Raw genomic sequence first — 14,038 nt, 5'->3', positions numbered from 1 at the left:
AGCACACGTGCCGTGATGGGTGCAGCACCAGGATACACTTTGGTGGCACCGTGAGGAGCAGGGGACACTGCTGTGGTGCCATCAGGACCAGGACCCGCAGCCAGGCCAACCTGAGGACATATGGCCGTTACGCCCCCAGGGTGCGGGGACACGGCCACGGCGGCCTCTGGGCCAGGACACGCTGCCACAGAGCCACCAGGACCAGGCCGCGTGGCACGTGCCAGATGGGGACGTGCTGCAGCGAGCCCTCAAGACCTGGGAACGTGTTTGTGTGCTCTGTCTCTGGCTGGGATGGAGTTAATTTTCTTCACAGCAGCTCCCAAGGTACAGCACTTCAGAGCTGTGCCCCCGCTGATGCTGGCAGCACGTGGACTTTAGCCGGGGCTGACCAGCACCGACACAGCGCTGAGGCCATCCCTGTTCCTCACACAGCAGCTCGGGGGGGCACCACCAGGCAGATGACCCCAACTAACGGAGACCTGGAGACACAGCGGTGTGCGCAGCCATGCGAAGGGAGAGCAGGCTGTAGGAGTTAGCCATCCTCGTGCCCAGGAACTGGTTGGGCATCTGCAGGACGTGCTGAGCGAGAGCCTTTGCACCCCTACTTTGGTTTTCTTTCTCTCTTCCACTCCTTCGTTTACTAAACAATTTCTACTTGACTCACAGGATTTCTTGCTTTTACTTTTGCTTTCCACTGGTGGTTGTGGTAAGGTGAGCGAGTGGCTACATGGTGCTGAGCTGCCTGCAGGCATTAGCCCCAGCACCATGGCACCCTCAGGACCAGGGTATGGTGCCACGATACCCTCAGGACCAAGACAAAAGGACGTGGCACCCTCAGCAGCAGGATACACTGCAAAGACACCTCCAGGAGGAGGACACGTTGTCGTGGCACCATCAGGACCAGGACAGGACACACCGTCAGCACAAACAGAAAAGGATGTGACAGGATGGGGACCTTAATACACTGCCATGACACCCTGAGGACCAGGGCCCACTGCCACAGGAACCTCAGGACATGGACTCAAGGCTATGCCAACTTCAGGAACCAGAAAACAAAGACGTGTCATCATGAGGACGATGACACGCTGCCATGACACCATCAGGACCAGGAGACGTGGCCACGGCACCCTCAGGGCTGGGACAGAATGCCAGGAAACTGTTAGGACAAAGGTGAAAGCATCTGACACCATGAGGACCTGGATATGATGCCCTGACACTCTCAGGAAGAGGACACACCGATGTGACACCATCAAGACCTGGGCACACTGCTGTAACCACCCCATGGACAAGGACACAATGTCATGGCGCAATCAGGACAAGGACACACTTTAGTGTGACCCTCAGGACCTGGACAGATGGCCGTGACCAGGAGAAAAGTCTGCAACACTGTCAGGGCCAGGATACACTGCCCAGGCACCCTCAGGACCAGGACACACAGCCATGGCCACCTCAGGACCCGGACACTGACACCTGCAGGACTGTGACACAGGGACACGACACCCTCAGGGCCAGGACAGATAGCTGTGGCACCCTCAGAATCAGGACACAGCACCTTAACACGCTCAGGACCAGGACACACTGTCATGATACACTCAGGAGAAGGACACGTGGATGTGACACCCGTGGGAGTATGACACGCAGCCATGACCCTTGCAGGACAGGGACACACAGCCATGGCATCCAGGACTCATGGACCCTCAGACCACATGCTCCCAGGGACCCTCAGGACGAGGACATGACCATGATGACACTCTCAGAACTAGGACACTGCAGTGGCATCATGAGGCCAGGACACACTGCCACGAATCACGGGGATGGAAGCCACATCGCAGTGACAACTGCGGGACCAGGATGTGCTCCACAACACCTCCAGGGCCAGGCACAACAACATAACAGCCTCAGGACCACAGCGCTTGGACCCAGCGCCCTCAGGACCAGGACTGACTGCCAGGATGCCTCAGGACCAGGACACATGGGCATGACCAGGACACACTGGGATGACGCCTTCAGGACGAGGACACGGTGCCACCCTCAGGATGAGGACAATTGGCCAAGACAGCCTCAGGAGCAGGACACCCCAGGAGCAGGACACACTGACAGGAGAAGGTCAGGACCAGTGCACGTTGCCGTGGCGCTTTCAGGACCAGAACACAAGGTCCTGGCACCATCAGGACCAAGACGTGGTGCCATGTTACCCTCAGGCTCAGGGCACGAGGCCATGGCTCCCTCAGACACCGGACATAACGCTACGGCTCCCTCGGGACGCAGACACACAGGCATGACACCAGGTGGACAGGTCACAGAGCAGTGTGACCCTCGTGACAAGGACAAACTGCCACAGCATCCCCAGGACCAGGTCACACAGCCCTGAGGCCCTTGGGGCCACAACAGAAAGCCAAGACACCCTGAGGCCCGGGACGTAATGCCACCAAACCGTCCGTACGAGGACACGCTGCCATGACACCCCCGGGACCAGGACATGCTTCCCTGGCACCCTGAGGATGAGGACACGACGACAGGGAATTCTCAGGACCTGGCCACGTGGACATGACACCGCTAGGCCCAGGATCCATGGTCACGGCACTGCCAGGTCCAGGACACACCGCCATACCACACACTGCCATGACACCCTCTGCAAGAGGACACGATGCCCTAACACCCTCAGGACCTGCACACACCACAACACCCCCCTCAGGACCAAGACGCGCTGCCGCAGTACCCTCAGGACCAAGACAGGCAGACTGCCATGCCACCCCTGGGGCAGGCCGTGCGGCTGTGACTCCCTCAGGGGCAGGTCACATTGCCTGGCACCCTCAGGCCCAGGACATGCTGCCACGGCACCGCGAGCACCAGGACACATGGCTATAACATCTTCAGGGTCAGGGGACGCTGTCACGGCGCCCTCAGGATGCAGATACACAACCGTGACACCCCAGGGACCAGGACACACTGGGATGGCACCCGGCTGTCCCGGTCCCCAAGGACCAAGGCTGGTGCAAGGCCTCGGCACGAGGCCAGCACCAGCCACCTCCCTCCTGCCCACCCTGTCACAGCGGGGCTGGGGACAGCGCTACGTGCACGTGCTTGTGCAAGGGACACGTGGAACCAGGGCCCACGACACAAGTGTGCGTGCGTGCGCGCGCGCATGACAGGCGGAGCCGGGCACTGTGGTGTGCGTGTGCGCATGTGACAGGAAGAGACGGGGTGTGTGACAACTGCGTGTGTGTGCATGAGCCTGAAACCACCCGTGACGTGTGCGTGTGGGTGTTCATACATGTACGTGCCCCACAGGCAGGGGCGGAGAACGCGCCACGTGTGCGTGTGCACTCCATGGGCAGGGACCACGCCACGTTTTTGAGTGTGCACGTGTGACAGGCAGGGCCAGGCCCTGCGACAACCCTGTGTGCACACGCGTGTGCACATGTGACACGGGGACATGGCCCACAGGGCGTGTGTGTGAGCGGGAAAGAGTGACAGGCACAGCCGGAGCCTGCGATGCGCTGGTGTGTCAGACTGACAGTGCCACTGACAGACTGACAGACTGACTGGTGCGCGCGTGTGGCAGGCGGTGCCGGCGGCCGCAGGAAGTGTGCAGCCGGTCCCGGCTCACGCGTGCAGCGACAGACCGGCGTGCGCGCGTGGGTGTGAGACTCGGGGGAGGACTGTCTGTGCCGGCACTCGCCGGGACGCTGCTCTTGCGCGTGAGCCCGTGCGACAGACGGAGACGGCAGCGGCGCGAGCACAGGAGACGGCGGGGCCGAAGCCGGCCAGGACGCGCATGCAAGCGGCAAGCGAGGCCGCAGGGTCAGAGGCGGCTTTGCTGGTCCCTGAGGGTCCGGGGGCGAAGCGGCCGCAGCGGCGAGGGCGTGTGGACAGAGGCAGTGGGAGCAGAGTCAGAGCGAAAGGACCCAGCCCGGCTCGGCGGTTTCCGTGGCAAAGGAGAGTGAAAGTGCTGCTGCGTCACGGCGACATCCAGCCGGGTGCGCGGCTCGGCTGCGGAGCGGTGGGCTCAGCCACCCCCGGCTCACCGTGCGGCCGGGCATGGGCTCAGCCCTGTCCCGTGGGCGCAGCCTCGCTCCGTGCCAGCGTGGGACCCGACCCTGAGCGGCGGGGCCGGCACAAGCGACAGCTGGGCCCTCGCGAGGGGCCTCGCACCGTCACCGGCCTCCCCGCGGCCCCGTGCGCTGCCGGCGGTACAAACCCCGGTGTCACCCCGGCTCTGCCAGCCCTGGGACACGGGCAGGCGAACTCCCCGAGGGCTGACACCCGCGGGTGCTGCCGCTGCCTCCCCGAGCCAAGGCGGTGGCGCCCGGCTGTTTCCTGTGCTCCACGCTCGCCTCCGTGAGCCTGTGCACCCCAAGCCCTGCGCTCGCCTCCCTCACCGCAGCGCCAGCTCTGCAGGAGGCCTGGAGCCGCAGCGGTTTTGCTACAGCCCTGGGACGGAGCAGGAGGCCCCAGGCCTGCTCATGGCCCAGCTGGGCCTGCCCTACCGGGGCAGAGCCCCCCGGTTCTGTGGCAGCGACGCCAGGAAGTGCTGGGGGGCCGGGCGGTGAGCCGGCACCTTCCCTGCGCCGCTGCCAGCGCCCACCTCGGGGTCCCTGCGGTGCCGGGGGGCAGCGTGCTCCGGGGCCCGGGTGGCGCAGCGGGGAGCTGGCGGCAGGCACCGTCCTCCCCCTGCCCCCCAGCGAACTACAGGTCCCAGGATGCACCGTTCGGTGGCGAGGAGCCAGGCGGCGAGGAAGCAAATGCCGAGCTGCCAGCCAGGCTTGGCGTGAGCAGGGTGCCCGGGCTGCGCTGCGCGCCCTTCCCCTGCCCCCGGGGGGGGCGCCTCGGACGAGGTGTGGGGTGGGAGCCCAGGCCTGGGGGGCACGAGGGGGCCGGCAAGTGACGGAGGGGCCTTTGCTCTCCCACGCACCCCACATTTGCACTGCTGCTGCCACCCGCTCGCCCGCAGCGCAGCTCCGCGGCCCAGCCACTCCCAGGGCGCAGGAGCCCCCTCCGCAGGCCTGCCGGGGGTGGGGGCGAGGGGGTCCGCATGCCGCTTACCATCGTGCATCCCCTGCCGTGGGCCGCGCAGACCCCAGACCCCTGTCCGGCCGCCCGCGCGCAGGCGCCTCCTCACCGCGCTCCTCGCTGCGGCGTCCCCACGGCGGGCGCTTCCTGCTCGCCCGGCCGCCGGCCCCGCTGCCGCAGTCACTTCCTCCGCTCGCTCACCCGCTCGCGGCCGGCCCCAGCCCCGGCGCAGGCAGCGCGGCCGGAGAGGGCGGCGGGGAAGGACGGGGCAGGCGGGGAGGCAGCTGCGCACAGCCTGCCAGCAGAGCCGGGAAGGAGGGGACGAGCCCGCGGCAACCCGCAGGGGGAGGAACGGGGCTGGAGAGGCGGGGGGGGGGCAGCCGCAGGGTGCCGGGGGGACCCTGGCGGGGTCTTGCAGCGCCAGCCGTAGCAGCAATGGGCTCGGGGATGCAGGGCAGCGCTCCCCGGGGCCTCCACGCCGTGCAGGGTTTGTGCTGCACGGCCCCCGCTGCAGTGCCGGTGGCGGGGGGGGGAGCTGGAGCCAGGCTGGTCCCGCTCCCACCACTCCCAGGGACGCGGCAACCCCCGGAGCAACGGCATCGCCTGTGCTGGGGCACGAGGACACCGCGTGCCCGTGCACCAGGGACACGCGAGCCACCACTGCCAGTCCTGGGGATGCCAAGCAGCCTCTCCCTGTGCCAGACGGCCACCGGCCCCGGCACAGCCCGGTCCCCAGGGTGGCCGTGGGCAGGCCCAGCAGAAAGCCCGTGCCACCGGCAGGGCGGAGGTGGCTCGCTGCACTGTGCCGCAGGAGAGCCCGGACAAGAGCAAGGGCGCGCGCAGCAGGACGAGGCTGAAGGACAAACCTCGCCGAGCCCAGCACGCGGCCACCGCGCAGGCTCCCTGGAACCCGCAGGACTGCAGTGACAGGGTTGCGGAGACACCAAGGTGTGCCAGCAGCACGGTGCCGTGCCCCGGGCGGCTCCGTGGGGCTGGATGCGGCCGCGTCCACAGAGAGACGCCGGGGAGCAGGGGGAGCCGCGAGGGGTCGGTGCCTGCACACGAGCCTCGCGCAGGGTCTGGAAGTGATTGTGCGGCGCACGCTCACGCTCCCCCCTGCGTCCCCCTGCCACCCTCGCACCGCCGGCGCCTGAACCACCACGGCTCGGAGCGGCCGGGGGATCAGAGCTGCTGGGGGGCAGAGAGGGCTCAGAAGGGGGACGGAGCGGGGTTCAGGGGCGAATCAAAGCAGGGCTTGGGAGCTGCATTGCGTTCCTGTGCCCGCTGTAAAGGGTTGAAGGCAGAGGGACGAGCAGGGGAGGCACGGGAACGAGCTGAGGGCCCACGTCCCTGCAGCAGGCCCTGTGGTGGGCACTAAGGCAGCTGCTGCCCGCTGTTCCCTGCATGCTGCCGTCCCCCTGCACGGCCGTGGCGGCTGCTGCCCTCCCCTGGGGTCCGCAGCCCCCCGTCCCCGCCGCCGTGCGTGCCCCCAGCCCCGCTCTCGCCTCCCGCTCGGGGCCGCATCCTGGCTGCCGTGCCGAAAACAATGCAAGGGGCTGCGTGCGCTTCCCGGGGAGGAAACGGGAAGCGCCGACCAATGTGGTTTGGATTAGGCGGCGGCACGGGCTGGCGGGAGGCAGGGCCGCGGGGGGCTCAGCACGGCCCCGCTGCGCCCCGGACGGGATCTGGCCGCCCGCCCCCTCCCCACGCAGCCACGGCCGCTCCGCTCCGTGCGTCTCCAGTGCCGCGCCGGAGCCCTGGCCCTGCTCCAGCTCCTCCCTTGCAGCCCCTTCCCGGCCGTGCTGCGGCCCTTCCCGCAGCCCTTCCCGCGGGCACGGCCGCCCCCTGCCCGCCTCCGCCGCAGGAAGCTGGCGTCACCGCACGCCCGCCGCCCCCGGCCCCCACCAGCACGGCACCCGCCATGGGCAGGGGCTCCGCGGGCCGCGCGGGGCTGGCGGACAATGCCAGGAAGGCTGGGCGGGCAGGAGGGGGCTGTGTCACCGGGGGGTGCTGGGGGCTTAGCCCAGGGCGGGACAGGCACCATGTCCCCCTGCACGACGGCCTCCCTTGCACGACGGCCTCCCTTGCACGACGGCCTCCCTTTCATCATGGCCTCCCTTGCACGACGGCCTCCTGGGACGTGACCGCACGGGCAGGGCTGAGCGTCAGGGCCGTGCCCTCCCCGCAGGACCTGACGTCCCCTCCTCCTGCCCCAGCGCGTGCGAAGCCGAGCCAGGCGCTGGCGAGGGTGCGGGGTCCCGCGGCGGGGTGCAGGGGGTGGGAGAGGCAGCAAGGCCGGCACACAGCCAGCACGCTGTGGCACGGCAGCGTTGCTCCGTGCCTGCAAAGGGGGCTGTGCCACGGGGCCAGCCTCGGCGCCGGCACCGCTCCTGCAGCCCTACCTGGGTCAGGACGGACCCTGTGGCTCTCCAGGCCCCCCGCGCCGCCGGCACGTCCTGGTGCTGCCGCTCAAGCATCGCTGCTGCCGTGCCGGGGAGGCGCAGGGGAAGGGGTCGGGATCCACCCCGGCGCCCGTCCCCGTCCCCCGAGGAAGGCCTGGCCCGGCCGGCACTGCCTTCCTTCCCACCCACCCGCTTCCTCCACGCCGGCCGGCCCTGGGAACAAGCGCTGCCTTTCTCCGCGCTCCCCTCCCCTCTGCACAGCCGCTGGGCCCCCGCCAAGGACGCTGCTCTGCCGGGAGCGGGGCGGCCCCGCCGCTGCCGGGGCACACGGGCTGTGCCGGGGCTGTGCCGGGGACCTGTCCCTGCAGGGGGACAGGGGACGGCGTTGCTCTGCCACCCCCACGCACCGCAGCCAGGACGGTGCTGGGCACACACTGGGACGGCTCCTGCCCGCTCCCCCGGCCGGCTGAGCACCACCTGGGAGTCGCTGCTGTCCGCAGCGCCGACCATGGAGACACTGTCTGGGGGTGTCCTGCTGCAGAGCCCCCCTGGGGCACCGGTCTCAGGTCCACAGCATGGCACCGCTCGGCACGGCACGGCACGGCACAGCTCAAGGTGGCTTCGCTCCCCACAGTACGGCACGGCACAGCTCAGAACAGCACGGCACAGCAGGGGATGGCACGGCACGGCCTGCCGGCTGGAGCCGACACCGATACGCCGTGCTTCTTGTCCCCGCAGGGCGTCACAGGGGCCCCAGCTGGGTCCCCGCAGGGTCCCCAGCCAGGCGGGGGCCGCCCGCATGGTCCCGCTGGGAGCAGCGTGCTGGGGCAGAGCCTCCCTGCCCCGGGCCCTGCTCACCTGGCTGACAACGTCACCCCTCGGGAAAAATACCTCCGAACACCTGGAAAAACAAAAGGTCCGGTTACAGCTGCAGGAAGGGCTTCCCGCCCCCTCCCCGGACAGCCTCCGCCGGGTTCCCGGCTCTGCGCCCCACGTCCCCCCCAGTCCCGTCCGGGCTGGGGAGCCGGGGCAGAGCTCCCTGCCCCGCCGACACACTGGGATAAGCAAGGCAGGAGCACAAGCCCTCGGTGCCTGGACCCCCACCAGGCCCCATATTTGCTGCGTCCCGAAGCGGTGCACCAGCCGTGGGGGTGCTCAGCACCCTTCTGCAAAGCGCCTGCCCAGCGTGAGCCCGGGGCCGGGGCCCCCCGGCCGGCCCCCAGGGGCTAACCCCCGCTCCCGGCGCCCCACACCGCACGCTGGCTCCTCTCCACCTGGGTCCAGCTCCTCCGGTCACGGCCTGGCCTCGCCACAGGAGCCGGCACCGCGGGGCTCTCCAGCTGGGAGGATATTTATAGCAACCCACACCCGGCCGGGGCTTTCCCAAGCACAGCGGCGCTCTCCTGGCACTGCCCGGGCAGCCACGGGGCCGCAGGGCTCTGCCAGCTCCGCTCACTGCAGCAGAGCCGCTGGCCGCGCGGTGCACGGAGCGGGCACGGCGTGCGGGTGCCTGGGGACCCCCCTCGGAGCCGGGGCCGCTGCCGGCTCGTGCCACCTCCAGCCCCCAGCACTGGGCACCAGGAGGTGCCCGGCGTCGCGGCACTGCCGCTGCCACCGATGCACCCCAGGCTGGATGCGCGGACCTCTCGTCCCGCGGCTCTCCGAGGGTCGCCCCCTCCGAGGGTCAGAACCCTGCCGGTTTCCAGGCTCGGCCTGTTCCTGGACGGCTTCTCCCCACTTGTCCCCGTGCCAGTATTGTTCTTCCACCGCAACAGCTCCCCGCCCTCCCCGCGCTCACCTCCCACCCGCTGTATTTATAGCCGGCGCTCCGGCCCGGCCCGCGCCCCACTGCTCCCCCTCGCACCGCGCCTGCCCCACACACGGTCCCACCAGGCGAGGCCTCCACGGCCCCACTGAGACTTTGGACGTGTCCGAGCACAGAACAAAAACTTTTCACAGCCGCAAACCTTTGCAGAAAGTTTGTTCAGCAGCAAACGCTCCCCGTCCCTGCTTGTCTCCACGTGCTCCCCATAAGACTGCTGGCTTCCAGCCACGGGTGGCCCGGCAGGAGCTCTGTCCCCCCCCACCTCCCGTGGGGGTGCGGGGACAGGGACGGGGCGCTGCCCACGCAGGCTGGGCACCCGGCCCTGCTGGTGCCCCGGGGCACGGACGATGCCACCGCACCCCACCACAGCCATGCGTGCACTCTGCGACGGCAGCGGCGGCTCCCCGGTGCCCCTCACCGCCAGCCCCACGCCCAGGGGGTCCCTGTGCCTTCCCGGTGGGGTTGTGGCACCCAGGGGAACGCCGGCCCCTGCCCCAGGCATTGAACCACGGTGCCAGGGTACCTGGCGACTGGCACAGCTCTGCCGGTCCCTTCCCACCCCAGCACCGGCTCTGCCACCGCGCGCTCCCCAGCCGTGCCCACCGGCACGCCACGTGCCCACGTGTCCCCGTGCCACCGCTCGTGAGGACAGAGCCGCCACCTCGCGTGCTGCTGGAACAGGGTGCCCAAACCCGGCGCCCCGCCAGGGCCTGCTGCTGCCTGGGCCCCTCCACCCCTGCGGCACCACCCTGCGGCGAGCCCCGCGGCGCTGCCCTGTGCCTTCCCCTGCGCAAGCAGCGCCGCGAGGCCGCTCCCCGGGGGCAGCCATTTCCACTGCCTGCCTGGGCAGGAGCACAGGGACGGCACGGGCAAGGACGTGGGGACAGCCCTGCCCGGCACGGCTGGGTGCAGCACTTCGGCACGCAGCACGGCACGATCCTGCCCAGCAGCGCTGCTCAGCTTGGAGCTCGCTGAGCCCCGCACCCGTGAGATGCAGGCACCTGGACAGGGGCTGCAGCGGGGCTGGGGCGTGCGGGGCCGTGGCAGCGGGCATCGCCCACGCCGTGGGAGCTGGGGAAGCCAGCTGGGAGCTGGGCTCCGCGCAGCCACATTCCCCTTGTTATTGCAGCTGCTGGAGCGAGCCCCAGGGGCCATCCCAGAGCTGCGCAGCACCGGGAGCTGGCGGGGGGGAGCGGGGCTGCCAGCCCCCTGCACGGGGAGCAAGTGCACAGCGGGGCCTCGACCAAAGCGGTGCCGAACCCTGAGCGCTGCCAGGGCAGGAGGAGCTGGCCGGGGGCCGCGGGGAGGGGGAGGCGCTGGGGCTGCGGCGGGGAGGGCTCTGCCGGGGGGGGGACACACTTCCCTCCCGCCGCTGCGCCGCTCTCGGACTTTCCTCCCGGCCGGAGGCACGCGGCTGGCGCAGGGAGGCGGGCCGGCCCGCGGCACGTCGGGAGCCGTAGTCCCGGGCCAGAGCAGCTCGCCCGGTGCGGGACGCCCACGGGGGGGCCGCCCGCTGCCCCCGCCTCGCCCCCGCGCGCTCACCTGGGCATGCTTGCGCTTCCGCCCGGGCCGCCCGGCTTTCCTCATGGGCGTCCCCGGATCCTGCTTCTCCTCCTTGCTCTGGTTCTCCTCGGGCTCCTCTTCCCCCTGCGAGCCGGAGACAGAGAGGACGGTTACGCCGCCGGCCCTGGGGCTGCACAGACCGGGTGCCTGGTCACGGCTCCATTCCTGCTTGGCGCTGGGCTCGCTGGCACCCATGGGTGCCAACGGCATGCAGGGCACCTTGCGCTGGCCCTGCTTCGCTTGCATGAGCCCGGCTCCTCCTAGGGGGCCAGGCCGGGACCCGCCACGACTCCCCACGCCCTTGGGGGGCTCGAAGGGCGAGCAGGACCTCTTCCAGGGCCTGGGGCCAGCCCTCGCCATGGGGCTGGGCGCACCGCCGTGGGGCCGGGCACCTCGGCCTGGCAACGCAGCGGGGCTGCAGCGCTCCTGCCCCGTGCGGCCTGCAGTGCCGCCACTTCGGGGGGACGCGCCAGCCCCCACAACCTGCCGGAGCCCTGCACGTGTGGGGCTGGGGGCTCCTGCACCCCCCGCACCCCACTCAGGGCTGTGTGGACCCCAAGGCCCCCAGGGACACGGGCAGGACGCAGGAGCCAGCACGCAGGCAGCCGCCTGCTCTTCCCCACCACCCGCAGAGCTCTGGGGGCCCCTTCCCTGGTCCCCTCTGGGCTTGGCCCCGGGAAAGGAACCGTCTGCCCGCGCCCAGCACCGCGGCACGGCCGGGGACGTGCCCGTGCCCGGAGAGGCCGAGGCGGCGGCGGCGGCGGGGGACTGGGCTGCGCGGGGCCCGGCGCGTCCCGCGGCGGCGGGGAGCGTTTCACCTGAGCCCCAGAAGATCTCGGCCGCGGCCAAGGCAGGAAGAGGCCGCGGAGGGGGGAGCGGGGAAGGCGGAGAGGCCGGCGGGGGGGCGGCGAGGGAGAGGCCGGGGAGGGGATGGGAGCTGGCAGCCAGACAGCTCCGACATCCAGCTGCACTCGCCCGGCCCCGGCCGCATTCCTGCCCGGGGGCTGCCCGCGGCACGGGCACTGCGTTTGGTGCCCGCGGCACCGCCGGCGGCACCCAGCACGGGCCGAGCGGGGCTGCCCAGCGGGGCCCAGCCTGCGGGGGGCATGTGCCGTGCCCCAGGGCCGGTGTCCAGAAGCAGCTCCCTGCTCTGAGCCACCCCCCTGCAGGCCCACGTCCCCTGCACAGACCCAAACCGGGCACGGAGAGAGGGCTCGGAGCACCGTGGCTGGCTCCAGCACGGCGAGGCCAGGGGCTCGGAGGCTGTGAAGCCCATCTAGGATCCCTGGAGATCCCCGCCAGCCCTGCACAGCACCTGGGGCGGGTGTGCAAGGAGCCTGCCTGGCCTCGGCCCTGCCCTGGCCCCGCACCACAGCCGGGAAGCCAGGGCAGAGTGGGCAGGGGCTGTGGCACAGCTCTGCAGCACCCGGGGGGCTCCTGCCTGGGGCTCGGAGCTCCACGCGGCCCCGATCGGGAGGTTTTGGGACGGGTCCAAGGACGACGTCAGGAGCGCGGTTTGAGCACAGTCCCGGCACAGGATCCGAACGGGGTCTGCAGAGGCGCCGCGAGCTCCCCATGGGCTTCTGCTCCCCCTGAAGCCCCTCTCCTTCCACCACGGTACCAGCATGCCACGGCTGCGGCGCTGGCACCGGTCACGTCTGTGCCATGCTGGCCCCAAACACCAAACGTGCCCTTGGGATCTCTCCCTGGTCTGTGCCAGCCCCACACTGATTGGGGTCAGCGTGGGACCTGGTGCTGGCACAAGCACAGGCGCACACAGGGCTCCCAGCGCTCCCAGCCGGGCCAGCTCCAGCCTCGGGGGCCACAGGGTCCCCAGGAGAGGACGGGGGGCTGGGGAGAGCCAGCTCCTTGCAGGCACTCATTCCCCACGTCTCTGGCCCCGTGCAACGCTTGCGCCAGGGAGGAGCGTGCCGGGGAGACCGTGGCAGGGGGGAGCGGAGCTCAGCCCCCCCTGCCGCGGCCGCGGGAGCGCGCCTTGCCAAACCACGCGGCGCTGCACTTTGTCCCAGCTGGAGCCGCCCCCGGGCACGCAGCTCCGTTCCTGGAGAGCGGGGCCGTGGCGGTCCCGGAGCGGTGGGCGCCCATCCCGGCAGTCAGGCCGATTTCTGGCCGGCCCCCCGGTGGGAACGAGCAGCTCCCGGCACCGCGAGCGTTCGGGGACCTGCGCTGCAGACATGGGGCCGCTCACCCCGGTGCTGGCACGTGGGGGGCCCGCTCGCCCAGCACTGCACGTGCTCCCGGCAGCGGGAAGGCCGCGGGCACGGCGAGCCCCACGAAACCCGTCCCTCCGGGCAGCCGCTCCGCGCCCACGTGCTGACTTTGGCCGGGCTCTGGGAGCCGGGCCGCGGCCGTGTTTATGCTGGATGTAAGGGAAATGTACAGCGGGGTGTCAGGCGCGCTGCTGGCACACGGGCCGTGCCGGCCGGCCAGCCCTGCTGCGGCGCGGGATCAGGGTGCACAGCGAGCTGCGGGAGGCTCCCGGGGCTGCTGGGGGTGCGCGGCCCCCGGGGCAGCGGCGGCGGCGCTGAGGCTTCGTTGCAATCCCCAAAGCGAGCCCCAGGCTGTGCCGGAGCCACGCGCAGGAGGGTGCAGGGTGGGTGCAGTTCGCAGGGCCCCCAGGCAGTGCCCTCTCCCCCCCCGGGGGGTGCTGCTGTGCCCTGCGGGGAGGGGTCTCTGCAGTGCCCCCAGCCTGGGCACCACGGAGCAGCCCCGTGGCTGCGATGCCTGCCCGGCGAGGCGGTGCTGGGCGCAGCGACCTGCTGGGGAAAGCAGTGGCCAGATCCTGCGGCTGGAGGTGGGATGCGCAGGGCCCCCCAGCACCACGGGGCAGCCCCCCAGCCTCAGCACTCAGCCTGGGCCTCATCCAGGGCTCACCCCGCTCCCAGCGCTGCTGCACGCTGGCTCAAGGGATGCTGCAGCGAGGGGTGGTGGGGATCCACCCCAGGGAGAGCCCCCACGTGCACCCCACAAGCCGGCCCCACCACTCTCTGCCCGGCCCTGTAAGCATGGGGCAGCCCCGCCGTGGGGCTCGGCGCCATCCCTGCACTGCTGGGCTGGGGGCACAGGGTCTGGCACAGCACCAGGGGGCTGCAGGGACCCCCAGGGCAGCGCCTGCGCCCCGAAAAGCCAGGCAGGGAAAGGAGGCGCAGGGATGCAGCCCCAGAGCAAGGGGGGCTGGCAAAAAGAGCCGGGGGCTGCGCCCCCACCGCCTGAC

The 14,038-nt window shown here is 70.7% G+C and overlaps 1 protein-coding gene across 11 annotated transcripts in view; it reads right to left on the bottom strand.

Annotated features, from left to right (window-relative positions):
- Positions 1–14,038, bottom strand: part of DNMT3A (DNA methyltransferase 3 alpha) — a 49,778-nt gene that overhangs the window by 25,415 nt on the left and 10,325 nt on the right. For 4 of the 11 annotated variants that reach the window (XM_048053418.2, XM_048053422.2, XM_048053420.2 and 1 more), the window contains exons 1-2: positions 11,622–12,395; positions 10,783–10,887 (exon numbers count right to left, since the gene is read on the bottom strand). The exons of 1 other annotated variant lie outside the window; for it this stretch is intronic. In XM_048053418.2, coding sequence (XP_047909375.2) covers positions 10,783–10,887; positions 11,622–12,380 — 864 coding nt within the window. In that variant the 5' untranslated portion in view covers positions 12,381–12,395. Of the gene's footprint in view, positions 1–5,046; positions 5,184–7,415; positions 7,566–10,782; positions 10,888–11,621; positions 12,396–14,038 lie in introns of those variants that run through there. 6 more of the 11 variants (XM_066995232.1, XM_066995235.1, XM_066995233.1 and 3 more) reach the window with 3 other exon arrangements.

This window comes from Anser cygnoides, chromosome 3 (genome assembly GCF_040182565.1).
Source record: "Anser cygnoides isolate HZ-2024a breed goose chromosome 3, Taihu_goose_T2T_genome, whole genome shotgun sequence".
Lineage (NCBI taxonomy): Eukaryota > Metazoa > Chordata > Aves > Anseriformes > Anatidae > Anser > Anser cygnoides.
Note: the sequence above shows the minus strand (reverse complement) of the source record. Positions and strands in the feature narration are given on the sequence as shown.